This window comes from Berghia stephanieae, chromosome 2 (assembly GCF_034508935.2).
Source record: "Berghia stephanieae isolate SIO BIC M18660-M18661 chromosome 2, UCSD_Bste_1.3, whole genome shotgun sequence".
Taxonomy (NCBI): Eukaryota; Metazoa; Mollusca; class Gastropoda; order Nudibranchia; family Aeolidiidae; genus Berghia; species Berghia stephanieae.
The window spans coordinates 85,649,130-85,676,629 of record NC_088361.1 but is presented as its reverse complement, the minus strand read 5'-3'; the positions used below and the strand labels follow the sequence as shown (position 1 = coordinate 85,676,629).

The window sequence follows — 27,500 nt, the reverse complement described above, 5'->3', positions numbered from 1 at the left end:
AAAAAAACAGTTGACTTCCTCGACATCATATTCGACATAAAATCCAATTCATTCCAACCGTTCAGAAAACCAAACAACACCATTAGCTACATTAATAATAACAGAAACCACCCCCGTTCCGTCATTGAAAACATACTAAAAAGCATAGCACTGAGGGTGAGCAAACTTTCGGAAAACAGAGAGATATTCAACGTCGCAGCCACCCCCTACAAAGAAGCACTCACAAAAAGCGGATACAACACACCATTTGAATACACAGACGCCCCCCCCCCCTCTCATGTAAACCCCAACACACAAGTGAAGAACACAAAACAAGAAAACGACATATTACTTGGTTCAACCCACCTTTCGACAAAAACGTCAGCACAAACACTGGACAGCAGTTCTTGAAGTTAATTGATACACACTTTCCAAAAAACCACAAGCTACATAAAATTATCAACAGGAATACCATAAAAATAAGCTACTCGTGTATGCGCAACATAGAACAAATAATTTCAAGCCACAACAAAAAATATTAATAAACCACCGACAAGAGCAAAACCCACCCACCAGAAAATGCAACTGCAGAAATAAGGAACATTGCCCGCTAAACAAACAATGTTTTGAATCAAGTTTAATTTACAGTCACCGAAACTAAAACAAACAAGCAAGAAAAATATGTAGGACTAACGGAAAATAATTTCAAAACAAGATACAACCTCCACACCTCAACATTTAGAAACACTAACAAAAAAACATCCACAAAACTAAGCGAACATATTTGGAATTAAAAGACAACAAACTAGACCACAACATTTCATGGAAAATTTTATCTAAAGCAACAGGATACACACCAACATCAAAACAATGTAGCTTATGCCTGGAAGAGAAATATACTATAATCAAACACCCTCATGAAGCCACACTCAACACGAAAAATGAGATGTACAATACGTGTCCACATCGCCGGAAGTTCTTGTTAATCAACTATAAACCGGAACCACTTCAACAAACAACAACAGTCAACTCATGTAACACACAGTCCTGACGATGGCTAATTGGGCCTGAAACATTAATGTAGACTGTCTCAAACATTGTGGTAAATATTAAAATAATAATTCGCTCCATTGCTACAAGTCGAGCACTTTTCGTACCATATTTGTATCAAACACGATTCAATATATATATATATATATATATATATATATATATATATATATATATATATTCCTTCATGGAATGCCCAGGCGACGATATCTGATGGTGACATAATAGCGGAAGGCGTAATAATAAAAGAAATCAAATAAAATAAAGATAAAAGTTACGGCAGTCTGCGATAGCTTTTGATAATAATACACACAAAATATACCTAATCGCCGAACTCTGGATAAATAAAAACAAACCAAAATAAAACAATTCAATAAGCATATGGAACCATTTTTATCATCAGACGACTTATATTAATTTTTATAGAACATTCTCATTGATGAATTTCCCAAAAGTCCTGAAAATTATTATTAATTTGATTATCATAATAAAGTAGGAAGAGATAGCGATAGCAGTTCACATTACTCTCGCCCCCCCCCCCCCTTTTTTTTTCGATATCTCACTCACCCTCTCACTATATCCTATAACCCCCCCCCCCCTCTCTACCTCTCTCATTCACCCCATCTCTATATTTCCCTCTCCTTATCTCCTTCACTCTTTCCCTCTTCATCTCTGGCACTTTCTCACTATCACTCTCAATAAACACGTATATATATATATATATATATATATATATATATATATATATATATATATATATAAATATATATATATATATATATATATATATATATGATATATATATATATATGATATATATATATATATATATATATATATATATATATATATATATATATATATATATATATAGATATATATAGTGGTTACCGCTCTATATAAACACTCACGTTTTTTATATAAAAACGTTCTATTGAGGAGAATGATTATAGTATTTTGACTGCTAAAATAAAAAAAAAAAAAAACTTAAATTATTTGGATCAAATTGGCTTTAATTAATTTGACTTTTTAGCATCTACTGGATAATCCCGGCGACATGAACCCGTTTTGAGACGTTGGGCCACATGAAATTTGCTGTGTGTTGCCATGATGCCTGTGCAAACAAATAAAATGATCGTCATGGTAATACATTCTGACTTGAAACTCACAAACAAACATCTATCTATGAGACAAAATAGGGCGCAACTCAAGGGACACAAAAGAGTGGGGCGTCCAAAACAGACATAGAGGGAGGCCGCTCACTGTCAGAAGAAATGAAAATGGCAGGCCTCATCTGGGAGGCTACCAAGAAGATGGCGAATGGACAGGAATAGATGGCGGACGCTCGTAGAGGCCCTATGTTCCACAAGGAGCCAAGAGTATTAAGTCGGCTATGTGGTCTAGTAGTATGACACTCGCTTTCGGATCGGAAGGTCCTGTTGTTCGAGCCTCCAACGGAGCATAGTTGATTCCTTGGAGAAGGCTCTTTACTCACATTCTCTCACCGTACTCAGGTGTAAAATGAGAACCTGGTCGTTAACATGATGTCACTGTCCGAATAAAATGTAATATCGCCTAAGAGGCGTCATGTCTTAAATGTTAAATGTTGCTGTTGGCCAGGGACCCCTTGTAAAGCGCTTTGAGCACGTTTAGTGGATACTACGCTATATAAAAGCTCAAATTCAATTTTAAGAACAGAAATTAATGGCGGACACTCGTAGAGGTCTAATGTTCCACAAGGAGCGAAGAGTATTAAGTCAAGTAAGTCACTGGGGTAAAACAAAGATTTGAAAAAAACAAAACAAAACAACAACCTTGAGCTTTTATATAGCGCAATCTTCACAAAACGCGTTCAACGCGCTTTACAAGGGGTCCTAAGCCAACAGTGACATTCAACAAGTAGGACGAGACATGAAGTCTGTAAGACGCTATTATTACCAATTATTTATTATCGGACAGAGACAACGCTGTTAACAACCAGGTACACATTTTTTTTCCTGAGTACGGTACAAGAGTGTGTGAGTTAAGAGACTATTCCAAGGACTCAACTGAGCGGGAATCGAAACCCAGGACCTTCCGATCCGAAGTCGAATGTCATACCACAAGACCACATAGCCGCAAGATTGTGTATGGAATGGTGCCAGACAAAGCCAGACTCTGCAAGTCCCAAATTTGGCAGTTTCTTTTTGCCGAGATAATGCCATTTTAATCAGACCTGCCTACTTGAACATTAAAAAATTCGTAGTTTTAGAAGATAAAAATAGAAAACTTTATAGATATAATTATGGATTTAAAAAAATACGCTCACAATCATGAAATAACACTTCATGCACTCTGGCATCAACCCTCAGTCTCAATAAGTTTTAATGACTTAGAAAGAAATGCTCACGAAGTTCTGAAATAGGAGCCAAAATTAAATTTCGTAATTTTACGATTTTTTCGTAGTATTTGGTAGGTCTGTTTTAATCGATGGATGGATATTCGAAGGACGAGTTTTATGGCTAAAATTTTAATTTCGTAGTGGTTGAGAGTACGACTGTAAGGCTTCAAGGACAATACTATTATCGATCAGAATCTGTTTTGCTGCTCCTTTCAATGCTTTGAGATTGAGAAATTGACATTTTATGTCCGGAAGTCCTTTAATACAGGATTGCATTTTTAGGACTTCTTCATACAATGGGAAGGGGAAAACACAGCAAAATACGAAATACCCCCCCCCCCCTCCCTAATAATGATAATAATATAATAAACAATCAAATCAAAAGCATTCCAACCAACCATTCAACAAAAGCAAGATATAACCCACAAAAACATTTTTTTAAAACAAAAAAACGGATAATAAAACGAAAGACAAATAAACAAAAAACAAAACAGATTAAAGCAAAACAACGCAAACAAAAACAAAAAAAACTCAACCTAAAAAGAAATGAACCCAAAAACAACCCCCCCCCCCCCCCCCCCCCACACACACACACGTTTTTTTCCGGAAAAACAATCCCCAACAAAAATCAAATACGAAAAGAATAGAACGAAAAGTCCTGCCCGAACTAATAAAAAATACAAAAGCAAAAAACAACAAAGCATACATTGACTTTTATCGAACTGTTTAAACACATTTATTTTTCTTGGAAGTTGTTTATGCTTGGTATTCATCTTAAGTGGACTTATCGAAAACTGACACGACCATTGTGGACGCAGCATCAGAGCTGTCAATACAATCAATAGATAGTTCGAAGTTGACGTCACTCAGGTCTTTGTTATTGTATTTTGCCATCCGCGTTTATGAGTAATTCTCACTAAATTGTATTAACCTGATTATAAATGATCATGGTTACACAACGTTTTGTGTGTTGGTCCGTTATACTTCCGGATCTATAAAAAAACGACGTTGGCGTCATTCAGATCTTTATCATTGTTTTTAGATAGCTATTTTTTATGATTAGTACTCACTAAATTCTATCAATCAGACCATAGATAGAATTAAATTGACGTCACCCAGGTCTTTGTTATTGTTTTTTTTTCCTTATCAACCATATGAGTAGTTCTCACTAAAATGTATTAAGCGCTTAGAGTCTGGTGTCTCGGAGTTATAGCGCTATATAAGTTTTCAGCATTATTATTATTATTATTATTATTATTATTATTATTATTATTATTATTATTATTAACCAGACTATAAATGTTCAAGATTACACATAGATTTGTGTGTTGGTCCGGTATACTTCCGGATGGCAATGTTGTTAGTTTCTAAGTCAATCGCATACTATCTTTAAGCGCTCAAGATTACACATAGTTTTGTGTGTCGGTACGGCATATCCGGTTGGCGGATGTTATGAGTATTTTAACTATACGCATCAATGCACTTTCCCTTGAATCCGCCTTTGCACTACGATACCTCCATCCAAGTCCTGACAAATTAATAATAACTGCCCTCATCGTACCTGATGCCCATAATAATTCCTTCAACCAATCGCCCACATTAATAAATACGGACCAAGGTCCTTTGAATAAAACATAACCCTTAATCATGCATTTGGGACGAGAAAAAGCGCGACATTGCTTAAGTGACAGTGGGAATAGCTCTTTCACCAATGAACTTTCTCTGCTACCACTAACATGTTCAGTACGATGCAGTTTGTATGATACCAATCGCTCACTGACCACGTCAATGTGAAAAAAAAGCAACTTGAAAATGTTCTGCCACGCAAAGCAATAGAAATAAGGAGTGAAGAAGAAAAAGCAGAAGAAGAAGAAGAAGAAGAAGAAGAAGAAGAAGAAGAAGAAGAAGAAGAAGAAGAAGAGGAAGAACGTACACGTACGTATGTATGTATGTATGTATGTATGTATGTATGTATGTATGTATGTATGTATGTATGTATGTATGTATATATGTATGTATGTATGTATGTATGTATGTATGTATGTATGTATGTATGTATGTATGTATGTATGTATGTATGTATGTATGTATGTATGTATGTATGTGTGTGTATGTGTGTATGGTGACGGCGTCAAATCCTGTAGATTACATTATGAAGGGCGTCAGACATGATTACAACGCTGAGATGAGAATCGATACCAAACTCATTGCGTTGCTCACATGTCATTAACCAGTTAACTGCAGCTCTCTAGAAATACACGAATTATAAAATTTGGTCAGAAAACTTGTCATTCATATATCGATCGATTTAAATGACTCTCATCTTAGCAAAAGCTCTCAAACCTGCGACTTCGCGAAGACTTACTTAAAGCCAGGTCTGAGAGCTTTTGCCAAGATGAGGGTCACTTAAATCGATCGATATTTGAAGGACGAAATTTCTGGCCAAATTTTAAAATTCGTGTCTTTCTATACGGCAGTGAACTGGTTAATGACACATAAACACGGACACAGAATGTTCAAATTCGAACCAACTGGCGTATTTGAAATCGGATTATCGTGGGAATAGATGAGGGTTTAATAACACTATATCTGCATCAATTACTTTCTGCATTATTTGCCGAAGTAACTAGATTGCATGAATACATTTTTAAAAAATCAATTTTAATTATATATTCATTATTAAAAAAGTTGGTTTCATAATCTAATTGATCAAATATTTGCACCTTCATAAAACAACAAATAAAAAAGAAGAAACAAACAAAACAACCCCAATAACCCCACTCCCCCTCCCCCCCCCCCCCAATAAAATAAATCAAATGAACATAAAATAACTACAACAAAAAGGTTAAATAAAATAGAAATCAAACAAATAAAATAGATACATAAGAAAAGGAACGATTGGGGAATAAATAACAAAACACATTTTCCTTTAAAAAGAAGAAACAAAATTAAACAAATCAAGTTTTAAAAAATAAAAATAAAAACACATACAAAAAAAAAAACAAAAAAAAAACAGAAAACGACAACTACAAAACAACATATTGCTAAAAAGAAAGCAAACAAAAACCAAATTAAACCCTAGAAAAAACAAAACAAAACATAGACAACCCCCCCCCCTCCCCAATAAAAACAACAACAAACAAATCTCTAAACAAAATTTTTAAAAAATGAAATTAAACCCAACAAAACAGACCAACAAACAATAAAAATATCGCTAAGCATAAAATATTGAGTATATCTGTACCTATTGACTGTGGATAACGAATAGCCGATTAAATTTACCAACAAGGTAGGCAATAATCTCTAGATGAAAACAGCTACCTTTATTCTATCGAACACTGGAAAAACACATATTTAAACATTTGGCCAGAAAACTCTTTCTTCAAATATCGATCGATTAAAATGACTGTCATCTTGGCAAAAACTCTCAAACCCGGGTTTGAGAGTTTTTGCCAAGATGAGAGTCATTTAAATCGATCGATATTTGAAGGACGAGTCTTCTGGACAAATTTTTAAATATGGGTTTTTCCAGAATACGGCAGTATTGACACGGTGTTACAGCAGTTTTTGGCCCTTCAACTCCTGCTGCTCGTTGTTGTTGCTGTTGTTGTTGTTGTCATTATTGTTATTGTTGTTGTTGTTTTTGTTTAGGGTGAGAGGATAAATTAAAAAGACTGATAGGTAGACAAACAGATAGATAAATAGATGGGGAGATAGATAAAGGAATAGAAAGATAGAAAGACATATAGATAGATATATGGATAGATAGATATAGGTAGATACGAGGTATGTTTCAGAATTAAGTTTCCCTGTTGCGCTGTACTCAAACAATATTACGAATAACCTTGTATTTGATATCAAATGAAAATTTATCTAGTTACCTATTCAACAAAAGAACCACACACTTCTGCATTTCGTTTACCCAACGGTCAAAGATGGTGACCAGAGGCTGTTTGTCCAAGGCCATGATTGCATTCCTCTTGAATCTGGTTCTTGTCTTCAAATCGTTATACCTCGCAGAATTTCTTTCACCTTAAGGAAGAGATGGAAGTCGCATGAGGCAACATCAGGTGAATAGAGTAGGGCGGGTGTTCCAACAATTCCAAAGAATAGCCTTCGAGGAGCTAGCTCGTTCACAACTCTTGACTTGTGAACAAGGGGTGCATTGTCATGATGCAGAATGATGCCTCATTCAAGGAAAGTGGGTCTTTTTTTTCGTATCGCTGGTCGCAGTTAGTTTTCTTTATTAGTTTCCGTTAACAGTTTGCCCGAATGGGACATGAACGTTCAGTATATTGCCACATGTATCTAAAAAAAAAAACAGATGTGGAACATTTTCTTCTCTCCTTCATTTATGCGAGCTTTCTTTCTGCATGTCAGATCTCCCAGCTTCAATTTCCCTGACCCATCTTCTAATAGATTGCATTGAAGGAGTATTGTGTTCCAAAACCTTAAAAAGGGTCTCCGTGTATTTCGACATTAGACATACCCGGAAGACTTGGAAATTTGATTAAAATCCGAACATTGTAGGGTGAGAAGTTTGCATCAATGTTTTGCTCTGCTATCTTTCTATTAGGCTTGGAAAAGGAGCAAAAGTACAGGTAATTAGCCACGTCACATCTCATTCACACGACAACCAATATGCTTTAAATAATTTAGCATCGATTTAGTTATCTCATTAGATATTTCTTTAGATATGATGTTATATTGTCTCAATTTTTTGGTAGTTCCAGGTTGCTTATTATCGAAGTTATTGCCGAAGAGGGAAGAGAGCAACACAATGATGTAGATATGTTATGGCAGAGAGAGAGAGAGAGAGAGAGAGAGAGAGAGAGAGAGAGAGAGAGTGGTTGAAACAATCTTTATAAAAAGAAAAGATAAAATATAGCGAAAATAAATAGATAAAGTGATGGAATAGACCGATAGATAGATAGAGAAAGAAAGAGAGATATAAAGATATATAAATAGATAGATAGATAGATAGAAAGAAAGATAGATAGATAGATAGATAGATAGATAGATAGATAGATAGATAGATAGATAGATAGATAGATATATAGATAGACAGATAGATATAGAGTGAGAGAGAGAGTGAGTGTGTGTGTGCGTGTGTGTGTGTGTGTGTGTGTGAGAGAGAGAGAGAGAGAGAGAGAGAGAGAGAGAGAGAGAGAGAGAGACGTGGAAATCGAAAGTAGAAAAATCACGTGATGCTGAGAAGGTCAATCCGAAGATTTCCGATTACTCAAGCTCGATAAAACCCAAACGTATCGAATGGAATGCTTTTAGCCACCGCAGAGCGAAATGACACGAGTAATTTAACGCTTGAGGTAGAGCTGCCAGAATCCAAACTGTTGCCCACTCCAAGAGTTTTGCTTCGTTATTCGTATCGATTATTCACTAATTTGATTTGCACTTCTTTCCCAGCCATATATCTGTTATATTTATGATTACTGGCATTGATGGATGACGCTTGACGTAGTCAGTAAGACTCGATTACAACTTTGAGACAGATTCACAGAATCGTAAGGAACAAGAACTGAGACTGCTTTGCTCTTTGTGATGTTGTTTAATTTTCTGAGGAATATTGCATCCCAAATGGAACCGGAGCTTATCCAGGTTTTCATTGCGTGAACTTAAAAGGAACAGTTGGTAGCTAGATGGGAATTTTCACGTTGAAACAGTTTTAATCACGACAACCAATTAAAAACAAATAAAACGCATATTTCAATTCTGAATGGGTTTGTTTATGGTAGAAAATATACACTCTTTCATTAAATAGGAAATTGAAAATTAATTAAAACAGCTGTGAACTGAAACATAATATGTTTAATTACAGCAATTAGTAGCTGTAGTTTTTCAGAGCTACATGGCACATATAGCCGGGGTTTATTCCGGACATTTGCAATATTTTGATATCCTTTTGACGGGACGCTCTGTACCGCAAAATACTTTCCGCCAGAACTAACAGACCCAACCACACAAACTCTACTGGGTGAACAGTGAGTGAGGCGGGGTGAGGGTTCGACCAAAAATATCTTGGCTTAACATTTATTTAGTGCCTTGGCCTATGTATTGATTCCTTCCAGGCTTTACACCTCACGATTGCCTATCGCAGATCAACCTCCTCAAATCTTTCAAACGGAATGTGACACTCTGTCAGTTACCAAATCATTGATGGCTGCTTCTGAACAGGATATCACCCAAGGTTTCGGATCCTCATCCTCCTCTTCCCCCTCTTCATCATCATCATCATCATCATCATCATCATCATCATCATCATCATCATCATCATCATCATCATCATCATCGTCGTCGTCATCATCAAAAAAAAAAAACGTTCACGTTTTTGTGTGAGACTATTTGAACTGATTAATTTGTACCTGTGTGTCTGCGTGTGTGTGTGTGTGTGTGTGTGTGTCTGTGTTTGTGTGTGTGTACGTGTGTTCATTTCAAACAATATTTACTCATCTGTCATCCCCTGCATTAAAAACTAGAAAATATCGACTGCTTTTTCATACGTCATATCCGGTATCAAATATCTTCTACGCAAGCGCCTTCGAGACGATCCGACACTAATTATCTGATACTTAAAATATTCGAATCTTGACATTTTGTGCTTTAAAACAACATTCACGATCTCACCGAGACAATTCAATCCATAAATACACTTTTTTTTTTTTTTTTGTGGGGGGGGGGGGGGGGGGGGGGGGGGGACTTATTTTACTTGAACGAAAAAAAAAACCCCATCGAACGTAAGACGTCATAGATAGAGTTGTTTAAACTTTAATAATCTACCTCAGATTTCACCAGATGTGCAACAAAAATAGATCAAAACTCCATTATTCACCGCACAGTTGGAGTTTGGAATGGCAAAACATTCTAAGAGAAAGAGAAAAAAAAACTGAAATCAACACAAAACAAAACAGAACAAGAAAAATAAACAACAACAACAAAACGAAACCAGGAAATTATGTAAAATTATAACATAACAATTTTGTTACCCGGCGCCACAAAACGGTATTATGATGCGTTGTTCTATGCGCTGTAAATTGAATAAAGAAAAAAAAAAACCGGTGCAGTTTTAAAACCGCAAACCCCCCCCCCCCCCCCCCACCAAAAAAAAACAAAACAAAAAAAAAAACAAAAAAAAAAACAAAAACAAAAAACAAAAAACGTTTCCCCTCATTCGCATTACGTTTCAATTTTCTCATAATTTCCAAGAAACTCATTACTGATTTGCCCGACGGCACTGATTTCATTCACATGTCACCTGTACTACCCCTCCTTCCCCCCCCCCCCCCCCCCCCCCCCCCAAACAAGAAAATAATCTAGAGCATTTATATAGCGCAATATCCGCTAAACGTGTTCACAGAGACAACGCTGTTAACGGCAATCTTAAAGCTGTAGAGAGAAGAATGTGAGTAACGAGCCTCAACTATGCGCCGCTCTGAGCGGGTCGGTCTCGAACCCTGGACCTTCCGACCCGAAGGCGACCAGAGTCATACCACTAGATCACATTTTAAAATAGGTAAATCTTAAACGCAAACAACTTCTATCTACATTTCTTCCTATTCACATAACATTTCAATTTTCTTTCAATTTTTTAAATTTACAAGTCAATCATCGTTGCGTTCCTCTTTAGTCCGCCCGTTCTGGTTCCATTCTTGTGACCCCCCACCACCTCCCCCTCCAACACTTCCACAAACAAAACATACCTACACACAAACACGAACACACACACACACACAAACACACACGCACACACGCGCATACGCACGCCGAATGCAAACACCCTACCGGTAATATTTATTTATGACGATACCCAACACGTGCATGAGTCAGCGGGAAAATCCAAACGACCTCTGCTTTTTTACACCTTAAAATATAAAACATCAAATTTCTTTTAAAAACTCAAGGACACCTTCATCATAAGTCAATTCGAAGTCTATTTTTTACTCTTCTCGCCTACGTACTTTTAACCCATTGCTGGCGAGACACGATTTCTATGCTAAAGTTCACTTACCTCGTTACAGGCAAGACACGAATTCTTCACCATATTTGCTCACATTCTTTTACAGGGGGCCAGATAGCATCCGGTCCACAGCAATGATTTGGTAGCTGGGTCTGTTAGACATGGCGGAAAGAACTTTGCAATAGACTAGTGCCCTATCCAAAGGTTAACAAACAATTGCTATTGACCGTTTCACGCCATATTTTCATTTCATTCAGTGCCAGTCACCTGTTAGGAGTCCTTTTTGTATTAACACTTTTACAATGTCCGTCAGTGCCTGTGGCCAAGAACTTATCTACATCTATGTGGCGCTAAGCAAGTCATTTCGCTCTAGCTCACTTTGGGACGCTGCACTGCGACTAACCCCTGGGTTATTCCAGTGTTCCCATGGAGTAGACCGTGAATACAATTTTCCCCTTGTGGATGAATGAGGAGAATCTTATTTTTTCATTTTTATTTTGTCTTAATGTATTCATTTTTTGGCACCTGTTTCATCCATTGTGCACATATTTGCAGGCCTGATAACCACACACAATTATGGACTTGAACTGAAGGACACTATTTTGCGTTGGTTTGAGAATCATTCAAGGCTGGTTTTACAAAACTCGTTAAGTTGGTTTTTCTACTTCTTGAGATTTTTCACCCATGAGATAAATTCAAATGTAGATTTTATTTCAAGCATCAAATGGCACACGAATTTTCTTCGATTTGTGTGAATTTGAAGTTTAAATATGATAAAATGATAGACTGAATGAGAAATTTTAGGGGAAATAATCTTCAATATGTCAAAATTGGAGAAAAAAAAAACCGGACTTGGGGAGTTTTGGAAAACCACTTTTCATTTCCATTACAACGACGAACCCATAACAAATTTGAGTAATCAGATCTGCAAATAAGTACACGTAGGGTTCGCCATATTGACATTGTGGTTCAAACAGAATGTTACATCAAAAAAATGCAAACCGAATCTCGACTGAAAAGGGTTAAAGATCTCCCTGCGAAAACCAGAATGTTCTATTTTTTTCATAACAACAGATGCTGTCTTCGAAGTGGCAATTCAGATCTTACCCAAGTTAGCATTCATGCGATTTAAGCACAGGGAAAAGTGGTGTATCTAATTCTAATATCGGTGAAGAGATAATGAAAACAAAAGTCGAGTTTTCTCTCTACGCATTTGCTAAATTAATAACGGGAATAGAAACAGGATATTGATAAAACTCTAACACTAGAAAAATAAATACCCCCCACCCTACCCTAAATACGAGCTCGGAGCTTCAGTATCATAAAAATACTCCCCCCCCCCCCCCCCCCCCCCAAAAAAAAAAAATAATAATGGCAAAACAAACAAAAAACCCAAAAAACAAATTAAAAATACAATAAAAAAACAAAACAAAAATTATCAAAACAAAAAGACAAACAGACAATTAAAAATACAAACAAAACACACAAACAAATAAACCAACAAACAAACAAACATAAAACAAAACAGACCCCCTCCCTACCTGGAAAAACAAAGCAACCCAAAACAAAACGAAACCCAATAAAATACACAAATTGATTTTTAAAAATCAACCAATAACTCGTAACAATACAATTGAAGGAAAAGAAAAAAAGAAAACTAAAATAATTCTGAAGTAAATTTTACGGCACTGCAATTCAGACCAAATTTTTATCTTTCTACTATCTCTACGTACAGTAGGTCCACATGCAAAATAAAGATATAAATAGATATAGATAGAATGCGCTTGGCCAAGGAGTTCACAACATTGCCATCAGGAAGTATAACGGACCAACACACAAACTCTGTGTAACCATGAACTTTTATAGTCTGGTTAATACAGTTTAGTGAGAACAACTCACAAACGCGGATGGCAAAAACAATAACAAAGGCCTGAGTGACGTCATCTGCATACTATCTATAGCCGATATGCACATATTTGCTGTCTGATAATCTAACTCAATTATGGGCTCTATTTAACATTGTTGAAAGGGACACTATTGTGATAAAAATAAATAAAACAAATATTTTTTGTAGCTTTTTTATATAGCGCGATATCCACCAAACGTGCTCAAAGCGCTTTACAAGGGGTCCATGGCCAACAGCAACACTTAACATGTAGGACGGGACATGACGCCTGTTAGACGATATTACATTTTTTTCCGACAGAGACAACGTTGTTAACGGCCAGGTACTCATTTTACACCTGAGTATGTGAGAAAATGTTAGTAAAGAGTCTTTTCCAATGGTCAACTTTGCTCGAACCCAGGACCCTTCCGAAAGCGAGTGTCATACCACAAGACCATATTCATAGCCGCACAATTCCCTTTATTCATCCCTAAGGGTAAATTTTTCTTTAGGATCTATTCCAAGGGAAGACTGGAATAACTCAGAAGTCAGCCGCAGTGCAGCGCCGCAAAATGAGCCATGGCTAGGTGGTTTGCTCAAGGCCACACAGCGTGACGGCTAGTCGATCTCGGTGCCTTTCGAGTACGAAGCAAAGACCATACCGCTGAGCCAAGCTGTGTCGGCTTGAGAGTATTTATCAATAGCAATAGTGAACCCATAAAAATTTGAGTTATCAAGATCTGCAAATACGTACAGGTCGGTTATAACCAGTACATAATCATACAGTCACTATATTCCTTTGTAGTCTGTTAGAAATAATTGGGCCAGATTTGCAGATCTCCCTGTTGTCAGAAAAGAAATAGTTATAGACCTGTTAATGGTCCCAACCGCATTCGGAATCCTGGGCTATCAATTAATCAATTATGGCAACCTTCTCTTCATTTTATTCTATTTTTAAAAATTCATATTAACATGAAAATGTATGTATAAAACAGTGCCAGACAAAGCATAAAAAATACAGAAAAGTAATCAACTCCGCCCCCGCCCCGCCCACACACACACTAAAATCAGCCTGCTTCACTCTGGGGATCGATCCTAAGACCTCCTAAATACCGATCAGACGTGCTACCATTACACCACAGAAGTTACCATTAGATGGGACAGTTTAATGATTAATTAATTAATTGAGCTTTTATATAGGGCAATATCCACTAAATGTGCTCAAAGCGCTTTACAAGGGGTCCCTGGTCAACAGCAACATTTAACATGTAGGACCGGACATAACGCCTATTAGGCGATATAATATTTTTTTTTGGACATAGACAACGCTGTTAACGGCCAGGTACTCATTTTACACCTGAGTACGGTGAGAGAATGTGAGTAAAGAGCCTTTTCCAAGGACTCAACTATGCGTCGAGCGAGAAGCTCGAACCCGGGACCTTCCGATCCGAAAGCGAGTGTCATACCACTAGACCACATAGCCGCACGATGCTTTAAGTCTTCTTAAGAGTACATGGTTCCTCTGTGCACTATTCCTTTCCTTTCAACAGAACGAATTAACATTGAACAGACAAGGACGAGGACTATGACATTAGAGAATGCTCCATTTTTAATTTTTTCTTGAAAATTCCAAAGAGACAAATTAGGGAGCAGGTGCTGGTGTAAGAATTGACCCTTGACTCTCATGTGACATCTTGGCTAAACCATTGTTACAAGTGTCATGCAATTTGTCTCTATCGGACTCAGCTGGCTTTTGCCCCAATCAAGCCAATTAACAAATTCCTAAGGCCACCTAATGAAGTTGGATTCAATTAATGTCCCATCAGGGCCACCTTTCGGAAGCCCAAGGCTTCAGCCACACTCTTGGGACCTGACCCTCGTCATGACAACTAAAATAATGAATTTGTATCTACCTCTCCTCTCCTTATCTCTCTCTCTCTCTCTCTCTCTCTCTCTCTCTCTCACACACACACACACACACACACTCTCTCTCTCTCTCCCCCCCCCCTCTCTCTCTCTCTCTCTCTCTCTCTCTTTCTCTCTTTACCTCTCTATTTATTTATCTTCCACCCATCCACCCATCTATCTCTCTATCTATCTCTCTATCTATCTATCTATCTATCTATCTATCTATCTATCTATCTATCTATCTATCTATCTATCTATCTATCTATCTATCTATCTATCTATCTATCTATATGCCTATCTATCCTATCTATCTATCTATCTATCTATCTATCTATCTATCTATCTATCCTATCTATCTATCCTATCTATCTATCTATTTATCTATCTATCTATCTATCTATCTATCTATCTATCTATCTATCTATCTATCTATCTATCTATCTATTTATCTATATATCTATCTATCTATTTATCTATCTATCTGTCTGTCTATATCTCTATATCTATACATTATTTCACCCCTCTCATTGGAAAACCCTATCATTTCTTTGTAAATACGTAATCGTTGAATAATGCTTTGAACGCGTTGAATGAAAAATTATTCAACGATTGCAGAATATTTTCGCACATTTTATTGGTGTGAAATTAGGTGTAAAAGACAACTGATTGGTAATTATAAATAATCATTTGGTGTGTTTGAATACAAATCCAACGTTTTTAGTTTTGGGTCAAATTGTCATTCAAGCAGGAGGAAGATACAAATTATGGTGAATAGAAGTACTAATATCATACCATTTGGTAACAAAATATCTAATAATCTTATTCAGAGGGACAGAATATACGTTTATTTTAATTTCGTTGTACTTATTAAACCCGTTATATTATTATTGTGCAATAACACATACTCGCCAGCTCGTAGTGCTATTGGGCACGATAAAAATAACGCGTTTAATGAATACAAAGAGATGAAAGAATCATATATTATCCGTGTTAATAATCTAACCTTGAGCATTAACCGAATAGATAAACACTAACACGAATACAAATCCACCCTTAGTCTCCGTTTCACATTACAGGAGCTGAGGTAACTTGATGACCTTGATTAAAAATACATTATTCGTGTTTATAAATTTTACTCCCTGTCATTAGCTGAAATTTAGACTTACAAAATTTGAGCCTCGTATCAATATAATATAACTAATTCATGTAAAACGTTAGAGCTAATAACAAAATGCCAAAGTACACTAATTGATGCTATCAGTTTCGCCTTGAGGCTCGAGACACCTGTTACCTATGGTGTGTCCTCAGTTCGATAATATTTATTTTTGACATAACACATGCAAATTGTATAATAATTTGCAGAATCAAAACCGATGTTATTAGACAAGGGAAATCGCAAAAATGAAGAAAACAGTCTGTTTGTCATACTAATATAATGATAGTTATGTGCAATACTAATATGATAATAGTTATGAGCAATACTAATATGATGATAGTTATAAGGATAAAAAGTGATGAATATAATAACGTTATTAATTGGAATGATGATAACCGTGGAATGGTTATATAATGATCATGATGATAATGATGATGATGATGATGATGATGATGTTGATGACGATGAAGAGGATGATGATGTTGATGATGATGAAGAGGATGATGATGATGATGATGATGATGATGATGATGATGGTGTAATGATGATGATGATGATGATTATGATGATAATGATGATGATGATGATGATGACAATAATAATAATAATAATAATAATAATAATAATAATAATAATAATAATAATAAAATAATAATAATAATAATAATAATAATAACGCTGAATGTGGATATTGAAAACATCCATAACTATTAAAAACAGTATTTAATTAGCAACAGAGAGACAGACTGACTGACAATCGTCCTTGATATTTTGAATTTTAAAAATAGAGTTGGCGTGTCACAGCAGCTATTGACGTCGTCAGTCAGCAATTAGAATGAAATTATAACATTATACAAGAGAGAAGTGGTTTAGGTTCAATTAGAATGAAATTATAATATTATACAAGAGAGAAGTGGTTTAGGTTGATTGTGGTAAGGCCTGGAGACATCGTTAGTTTTTCGATATCATTTGTGAAGTTTGAGTATTTTATATTATTTTTAATCTACGAAATTGTATTTCTTCTCCATAATAACGACAAGCGATTAACCCAATTTTTCATATAGAGGGAACGAAGTTGGCGTTATTCAGATTATTGTTATTGTTTTTAGCCAGCCATTTTTATCAGTAGTTCTCACTAAATCGTATCAATTAGACTATAGGTGATATTTTTGGTCCATTGTGTAAATCTAGTAACATATGACATGATGAATCGGATGAAAAAAACAAACAAAAACAAACAAAACGAAAACCCCAAACAAATATAAGATAAAAAAGTTCTATAACCAAAAAATAAAACAACTAAAAAAAACAAACAACAAACCCCTCGCAACCCCCCCCCCCCCCCCCAAAAAAAAAAAATTAAAAAGAAAAAAACAAACAAATAAACAATAAAAACAAAAACAAAAACAAAAAACAAACAAACAATCATGAAACAAAAAAAAAACCCCAAAAAACAAACACACAACCAAGAAAAAACAAAAACAAAAAAAAAATCAACAAAAGCAAAAGTAAAGAAAACACAAAAAATCGAAAACAGAACAAACAAACAATTAATCAAGCAAGCGAGCAAACAAAACAGTAAAATTACCTATACAAAAAACAAAAACAAAATAAGATAAAGAAAAAAAAATCCCTCAACCACCCGCTCCCCCTCCCAAACTAAATGAGCCAGAAAAGAGGTAGAGAAACTTAATGGCAATAGTAAATTATATGATTCGCATGCATTATATTGAACAACAGAAAACAAACTAAATTTCACTCTAAATTTCTACAATAACATTATAACAGAATACGTGGTACACACAAGTCGGAGGAGACATTTCAAGTTTCAATTGTCAGTAAATGAATTGATTCTCTCCAGTCAATCCACAAACGTTATACACACACACACACACACACACACATATATATATATATATATATATATATAGATAGATAGATAGATAGATAGATAGATAGATAGATAGAGAGAGAGAGAGAGAGAGAGAGAGAGAGAGAGAGAGAGAGAGAGAGAGAGAGAGATAGCTATCTCTTTACACGTCCAAGCAGCGATTACAATGTCTTTAGTCACCCAGCTTTCTTGTTGTTTTTATACAGCTTGTTGAATGATCAGTTCTCGCTAAATTCTATCAATCAGACTATAAACGTTAAATGCTTCCCATGGTTTTGTTTATCGGTACGTTTCATATGGCTGGCGGATGTAGTGAGTATTTTACCTAGACGTATAGCAATAATGTTAAGACCAAGTGAATACAAAGCTGGTAAAAGTTGTGGACTGTAAAAAAAAAGTAATGTACAAAAATGGGTATAACAGCTTTAAAATAGATCAATATACCTAACACGGACTATTTCGGACTCAAAATCCTTCATCTGGCGCTGATATAACCTAAATGTGTTGCAAGCGCCGTAAAACCCTTAAAAAAAAAACAAAAAAAAAACAACAAAATCCTTCATCAGCAAATAACAAATTAAAAACAAAACGAAAAAAAAAAAAAAAACAGTACAAATGCTTCATACATCACTAACTCTAAACAGTCTGTTTCGATTTAAAGTGATTGTGCATTAACGTTTTTCACTGTTTTTGTTTCTGGCTGAAAAGGGGTTTTGAGCCAGAAATGTTCCATGGTTGTTATGGTTTTGTTTGTTTTTGAAGCTCGTTATATTCATTTTTGTACAGTATTTTATGAGCCGGAAGTTATGATACATAATCATAACATCAGCATAATATTTACATTCCGAGATGGAATTTAACATCAACCATTGAACAATTTTTATAACCGAAAGAGTCGAGGTATAACACTAATATAATAATAAAATTATATAAAAATAAACTTTATTCATCCAAAAAATGGAAATTCGTTTACAGACGAGTATCAATAATTAAACAGTCTGACAATTATTCCTGTCCCATTTTATGACGTCATTGTAACTCGAACTGACAGTTAAAAAATGTATATAACATTACTCCAAATCCTGAATTAATAAACGAATCTTAACCCTCTCCTTACCAACTGTAGGAACATCGTCATATTCGTTATGATACAAACGGTATTTTTCTTATACAGATTTAATGTAGATTCCTAAATCCCACAATATTAAGATTGATCTTCATAATATTTACAAGATCTTAAGTGTAGTTTGTAAAGCTTGTTTTCCTCAACAAGATGACGTGTCGTATGCACTTATAACTTATAAATTAGATATGTGAGTTTAAAATTCAATGTGTTTGTGTGTTGGGTCGACATTACATTTCAGAAAAAAATATTGAAAACAGTCGGTAACGAAAGAGTTAAAAGTGTTCATATTATCGACAAGGAGAACATGGAAAGGCGTCGGATAGGAACAAAACTCTTCCCTTCAGAAGCTTTTCCATTCTTAACTTTTCGTGAGTATTTTAACGATCCCAGGCTTCCGGTAGCCCCCCCCCCCCCCCCCCACACACACTTCTCCCCACAGCTTAACTGATTGAGCTTTTTATATAGCGCAATATCCACTAAACGTGCACAAAGCGCTTTACAGTGGGTTCCTGGCCAACAGCAACACTTTACACTTAGGACGTCTGATAGGCGGTATAACCATTTTTTTAGGACAGAGACAACGCTGTTAACGGCCATGTACTTACTCATTTTACACCCGAGTACGGTGAGAAAATGTGAGCAAAGAAAAGCCTTTTCCAAGGACTCAACTATGCGCCTAACGAGCGAAGCTCGAACCCAGGACCTTCCGATCCGAAAGCGAGTGTCGTACCACTAGACACCACATTGTCGCACAGCTCTCTATACTTAAAAGTATTCAACAACTTACCAGGTTTTTTCAAAGGGCTATGAAACTTGAAGGACCCCCGGAAGGAAGAAAGTCTCCGATAAAAAACAGCCATTTCCGAAACGCGGTTGATTTAACGGTTTAATAAAATAAAACAATTTAATAATAAAACAATTTAATAATAAAACAATTTAATAAAATAACACGATATATTATTATTATTATTATTATTATCAACAATAGGAAATATAATCAAGTTAGCTCATCCACTATAGTAATATAAACACAGGCAACCAAATGAAAGCGTGGAATTAATCCAAATGCAAACAGTTATTCATATCTTAATCTGCCACACAACGAAGTGGATATTGGTTTCGGTAATTAAAACACAAAACTAGCAGTGGTGTCAGTCGGCGTGATAATAATTTATTACAACACTAACATATCCAGATGTGTTATTAAATGATAATAAAAATAATACATAACAATAAGAATAATAATAATATGTCCAATGGCGAAGGAACGCAACTGGTGTCAAGCTGTGACCACCAACTGTACGTTATAATATTATATCTCCCTATACATCAAAAACTGACATTACCATGAGGCATGGAAGCGTATCAGAGACCGCTGATCTACCAATACCAACTAACTACTGCTGTAGTAACACGCCATGTTATCATACACTCTCATGAATTTTTTACATTAATTTTACATGAGTCCAACTGCTAATGCTGTTTCTCAAAGGCGAGTAAACAGACGCCTGATTAGGAGCACTAGCGGGTGAGGACAAAAGCCAATAATGTTTTTCTTTCTTCCAGTTCGATATATAATATAATATAATATAATATAATATAATATAATATAATATAATATAATATAATATAACATCATAATAATACAATAATAAAACCTGCACCAATCCTGTAGCGTAAATAATGGCTCACAAACTTTCTTTCACGTGCGTCGCAGGGTATAATAAAACCTTATTGATTCAGAAATTGATATTATAGGTAGAGCTGATTGGGAAATAAAATGCACAAGCTACATTTAACATAATCGTTGAGTGTAGTACACACACCATGTAACCAAACCTCTCGGAATAGTATTATGTCTGGGGAAACCCTACAGCTTAACATTCAATTTCCAGCTCAGCTTATGAAATGAACCAGTTAACTGCTGTACTCCGGAAAGACACGCGTTAAACAATTTTGACCAGAAAACTAGCCCTTCATATTATATCGATCGATTTAAATGACCCTCGTCTTGTCAAAATCTCTCAAACCTGGGACTTCGCGAAGTCTAAAAAAGAAACACACACAAAAAAAAAACAAAAAACAAACCAAAACAATTACCACAAAAACAAACAAACAAACAAACAAGTATCATGTCAGTATTTATATGGCTTAAATTTTACATAGGGTCTACACCTGCGCGTTTTCAGAGTACGGTAAAAATATAGGCATCATCTTTCAGCGGTGATACTCTCCACAATGGCAGTCAATATTATTTTCCTTTCTTGGCGGACATAATCTTTTATATCGTATTCGTATTGATATATTGTCAAAAAAAAAAAAGTTCAGAAAAGTGAGTGGAGCAGGCACTTATGTTGATAATAACAAGAAATGGATTGGGTAGAAAAGGGCTAGAAAAAAAGGGTAATAGTCGGGGCAATTTGTATAACGTGCCTTCGACAAGGATCCACCCATTCGACAATTGGGCATGCCAAACAACGCTTAAATGTAAGGCAAGTAGAGGTATCGTTCCGCTTGGCATTCGATGTAATGTTACTATGTTAATATCTAATATCACAAAGACATAATCTTAAATTGAAATTAGAATATTTTGTTATTAACGAACAATAGTTTGTTCGAAAGAGACGCTGTTATCGGCCAGGTCTTCATTCTGAAAACTGGCTCCGGTAAGAGAATGTGAGTATAGGGACTTTTCCAAGAGAATTCGATTAAAGGACTTTTCCAAGAGAATTTTAGTAAAGGGTCTTTTCCAAGAGAATGTGAGAATAAGGACTTTTTAAGAGGACAGGAGTAATGGGCTTTTTCAAGAGAATGTGATTGAAGGGACTTCTCCAAAAGAATGTGAGAAAAGAGACTTTTCTAAGAGAACACGAGTAAATGGGCTTTATCAAGAGAATGTGATTAAAGGGACTTTTTCAAGAGAATCTGTGTAAAGGGACTTTTCAAGAGAATGCGATTAAAGGGACTTTTCCAAGAGTATGTGAGTAAAGGGACTTCTCCAAGAGTAATAAGTAAAGGGACTTTTCCAAGAAAATAAGAATAAAAAGACTACTCCAAAAGAGATCGAGTAAGCGGATTTTCCCAAGAGAATATGAGTCAAGGGTTTATTTTTTGAAAGAGGATGTGAGTAAAGGGACTTTTTCAATGACTCAACTTTGCAACCTTTTGGCCACCCGAATGGGAACTCAAACCAGGGACCTATCGTTCCGAAGGCGAGTTTCATGCCATTTCAGACCACCAGAGCTGCTCTCGGGTTCCAAAGTATTATTTCTTTTACCGGGCTGTTGTTTCTTGACACGCGGCTTAATTATTGTCTCTTGACTACGATAACAATGCTAGGCAATTAAAGAGACTAACGCCGTCTTGGCTATTTTGACATCACATCAAAGTGCCTTATTATACAGAGGAACTTCATACAGAAGACAAGGTATGATATAATGAACATTATTATTCCCTTTTGTTCATTGCCTGAGAAATACATAAATGATAAAGCTAACTAGATTATTACCTTGCATTGCCAAAAGACTTTTTGAAGTTTTGGCAAGAAAGCTTTTACTTTGTGATAAACCTGTCTATCTATCTATTCATCTATCTATCTATCTATCTATCTATCTATCTATCTATCTATCTATCTATCTATCTATCTATATATATATATATATAAATATATATATATATATATATATATATATATATATATATATGAAATGATTGAAATTTTATATGGTGCAATATCTACTGCAGTGCCCTCCGTACTAAAGTCAAAACAAGATCTTGACAGCCTCAAAACTCTGGCCCAGGACCGTGACCAATAGAAACAATTAACAACATGGATGGAGAGAGCAGCTATACTTATCGACCATGACTGAATCACACAATTCTCAGCAAGCGTCAATCGACTGCGAGGCTTCCTACTACTATTAATATCTACTGATATGTTCAAAGCGCTGTACAAGATAAATACTTATCATGCAGGTTAAATCGTGACACATGTAAAGGGCTAAAACACTTTTCTGACGACAAAGACAACGATTGATTCGGCTAGGTATTTTTACTATCCACCTAAGAAAAGTGAGTGAATATGGAGAATCAAATTTCTGTGGCTAGCAACGGTTCTCAAACCAGGGAGCTACATGGGCGATGACGATGGGTATCAGAGCACAAGACAACAAAGTCACGAAGGACAGCCAACGTCTTGTAAAAATCTTATATTATTATCTTCTTAACGTCCCAAATTTAAAGTAGTTTGGCAAGCTGGGTCTAATCTAATCTAATATATATGTATTATATATATATATATATATATATATATATATATATATATTGTGTGTGTGTGTGTGTGTGTGTGTGTGTGTTTTACGTGTATGACAAGTAGCTTATTTAGTCTACTCTATTTTCGCGCATGAAACAATAAAACAATGAGAGAGAAGGAGAATGTTAGTATCGATATAAAGAGGTCCCCATGAAGGAAAATTAAATTACAGGTTTCCCAATGAGTGAATGAATAATGAATAGACTGTGATTTCCCGCGGCCGTGAGCTGAGATTACAGTAGGCGGTTGGGGTGATGATTAAAAGATGTGGGTGGTAGCTTAGGGTCCATTCATGCAATGCGCAGTATAGTCCACAGTATGGATTGGTAAGTAATAGTAAGTCATGGTATTAACTAAACAAATGTGGAGAAAGGAACTTTATCAAGTCAATCGAACGGTTAAAAAAGATGTGGGTGCTATCTTAGAGTCCATTGATGAAATGAGCAGAGTCCACAGTATGGATTGGTAAGTAATAGTAGAAGGATGTTAAGAATCTCCTGGACAGAGAAGAAAACTAATGAAGACGTATTAGAGCAAGCTGAAACTAAAAGGTTACTAATTCGTACAATCAGAAAAAGACAAATGTAATTTTTAGGGCACCTAAATCGACATAAATGTATTGAACATCTTGCTCTGACAGGAAAGATAGAAGGTAAAAAGAGTAAAGGTAGACCAAGAAAAACATATTTGAATAGTTTGAACGGCTAAGTGACAAAGAAAGAGAAGAGTAATATTAGTTTTCTGAGGTTATCTGATCAGAGAGATGAATGGCGTACCATGATCACTGATGTCTGGCACAGACTTGGTACTTGAAGAAGAAGTATAGTAAGACATGGTAAAAACTAAACAAATGTGGAGACAGGATCTTTATAAGTTCATCGAACGGTTAGAAAAGATGTGGGAGCTAGCTTAGGGTACATTGATGAAATGCGCAGTGAGGTCCACATTTTGGATTGGTAAGAATAGTAGGTCATGGTAAATACGTTTAAAAATGTGGAGAAAGGAATTTCATTAAGTCCATCCAACGGTTAAAAAAGATGTGGGAGCTAGCTTTGGGCCCATTGATGAAATGCATAGTAGAGTCCACATTACGGATTGGTAAGTACTATATGTCATGGTAAAAACTAAATCATTTGTAGAATAATTGAATTTCATCATTTCCATGGACCAGATAAAAAGGTGGGGAGGTCGCTTCGGAGCCACTGATGCAATGCGCAGTAGAGTATGGATCGGTATGTGGAGACGTTACTCAAAGCTGGGTCCTTGGAAAAGGCTCTTTACTCATATTCTCTCAGGTACTCAGGTGTGAAATGAGTACCTGTCCATGAACAGCGTTGTCTTTGTCTATATTAAAAATCTGAAGGATTGGTGAGTATAGTTAGTTCATGGTAAAAACAAAATGATGTGGAGATTGAAAGACTTTTATCAGTTGAACGGAATGGTTAAAGATGAAGGGGATTCGCTAATTTAGGGCAATTAATTGATACAATGCGCAGAAGAGTCCACATTATGGATTGGTAAGAACCAGGAACGTGAGAATAGTAGGTCATTTTATAAACTAAATAATGTGGAGAATAATTGACTTTATCATGGCTATTGAACGGATAAAAAAAAGATGGCTGTGCTTGGACCCCTTGATAAAATACTCAGTGGGGTCCAACATATGGATTTGTAAGTATAGTTAGGTCATTGTAAAACTAAATAATTTGAAGTATAATTGACTTTTATAATTTCCATCGAAAAGATAAAAAAAAGATAGATACGGTGGTAGCTATGGGCCCAGTGATACAATGTGCACAATAGTCTACACTATGGATTAGTAAGTACACTTAGGTCATTGTAAAAACTAAATAATATATAGAATAAAGACCTTTATCATTTCCATCCAGCGAACAGATAAAAAAGATGCGGTGGGAGCTTTGGGCCCAGAGATGCAATACACAGTAGAGTCTCCACTGTGGTTTGGTAAGTGTAGTAGATCATGGTAAAAACAAACAATGCGGATATGTGACTTTTATCATGTCCCTCGAACGGATATAAATAGAGCAGGTGTCAGCGTAGGTCCTATTGGTAAAATGTGCAGAGCCTACTCATCAACAACAAAAACAAAAAACAATCCGCGTATTTAAAATATTGACCAGAACACTCGTCCCTCAAATATCGATCGATTAAAATTATCTTCATCGTGACATAAACTTTCAAACCTGGGACTTCACAAAAAGAAAATGGAACAATCCATCTTAAAATTATATATCAACTTCTCACTCCATGACATAACTGTCCCTTTTGTATATGAAAACCCAAATTTTCTTATTCAAAATACAATAAAATGTATTCTATGCAATTACTTTATATTATATGTATTGTTTAATATTACAATGTTATAATATAATGTTAACGAAGGCTCCGCGAAAGTCAATCCAAAAGTCAATTCGTTATATAACTCTTAATGTAGAATCAATGAGGTCATCATGACCTGTAGTGTCATTAGTAAGTCACACTACTCTAGTTATGACAGACCCAAGACGCTGTGCAGGGACATGTGTAATGAATGGTGGAACGGTCGAGTAAAAAATAGACCGACGACTCCTGCAATGTCACGGGCCAGTGATTCCCAGTCGGAAGAGGGATTGATGGATTATTTATTTAAACTGCCTTGATTACCAATTGATGCTGGTTGGAGCATACATAGAACATATTATTTGGAACACAGTGACCAAATTTTTTATGCTGACGTGTGCGGTTCAGTAAAATACCCAACGGTTTTACCCTCCAAATCAATAACCAACAAAAGTGTGATGTCAAAAAACTGCCACCAATCTCATTGGAAGAATAAAATACTCTGCCAGAGGACTGGATAATTTTACATTGTAAAATTAACTCACTCAATCCTAGAGATTTTTGCTACTTTTCACAATTGGAAAAATGTATTAAAATGAGCATGTAAATAGATAGTTTTATTCAACTAAGATTAACATGCAAAAATTAAAAACATTAGCTTTGATAGTACGCCTATAATTTGTCTCAGAAAAATGTAATAAATAGGAATGGGATAAAAGTAACCCGGGTAAACTACGGATTTAGTCGGTGTTAGAGGTGAGTAAGTTAATCTTCTGGTTTCATAGTGATGTCATCTTATTTTCTTTTCTCAATATATGCAGGTCGTCAATGACGATTATCCATCCTCGATTCTTTTGCGTCCTGTAATCCTAAGAATCTGCCTATACATCCTGCTACTATAATAGTTATGCCACATGAGATTCAATATGAAATCTATTCATTGGCATTCTACCGTAACTATCGTTAACATATAGCCTGATCTGACCAAAAAATGTCGTCAAAATGCCAGTCTTTGGCCACAAAAGAAAACAAATCGTGAGTTGTATTCAATAGTTCAACCAATGGGACCACTTGTTTCCATGAGCACTACTAACGACAACTCACTAGGCGGTGCAAAAACCAAATAATGACGTCAAAATGCCAGTCATTTTGGGTTTCAGTGTCAGACTATAACTTAACGATGGCTACGATTCTCCTCCTCCCAAGAAATAGTACCTCGTGATCACATCAAGTTTACAGTAATAATTTGTGACGTCAAATCTTCACGCGCTAAATCTAATTAAAAATAGATTCCTAAAGACAGAAGAATCATTTAAAGGTATTTGAAAATGTCTTTTATTCAAATATGACGAAATCGAAATAGATTGAGGGGTAGAATAACAAAATTCTCTCACTCTTACGTTTTGGAATTTGGATTTTGTTCTCAAGCTCGTTCAGTGGTTGGAAACACGTCCGGAATTCCAAAAACCCAAGAGTGTAAGAATCGTATATTAATCCGTAG

The 27,500-nt window shown here is 35.7% G+C and overlaps 1 protein-coding gene across 7 annotated transcripts in view; it reads right to left on the bottom strand.

The window, feature by feature from the left end:
- The window catches only part of LOC144965713 (Kv channel-interacting protein 4-like), a 614,382-nt gene that overhangs the window by 85,501 nt on the left and 501,381 nt on the right, over positions 1 to 27,500 (bottom strand). Inside the window, exon 1 of one of the 7 annotated variants that reach the window (XM_078901326.1) lies at positions 20,135 to 20,275. The exons of the other annotated variants lie outside the window; for them this stretch is intronic. Within the exon in view, the coding sequence (XP_078757452.1) occupies positions 20,135 to 20,207 (73 nt within the window). The 5' untranslated portion in view covers positions 20,208 to 20,275. Of the gene's footprint in view, positions 1 to 20,134; positions 20,276 to 27,500 lie in introns of those variants that run through there. 7 annotated transcript variants of the gene reach the window in all.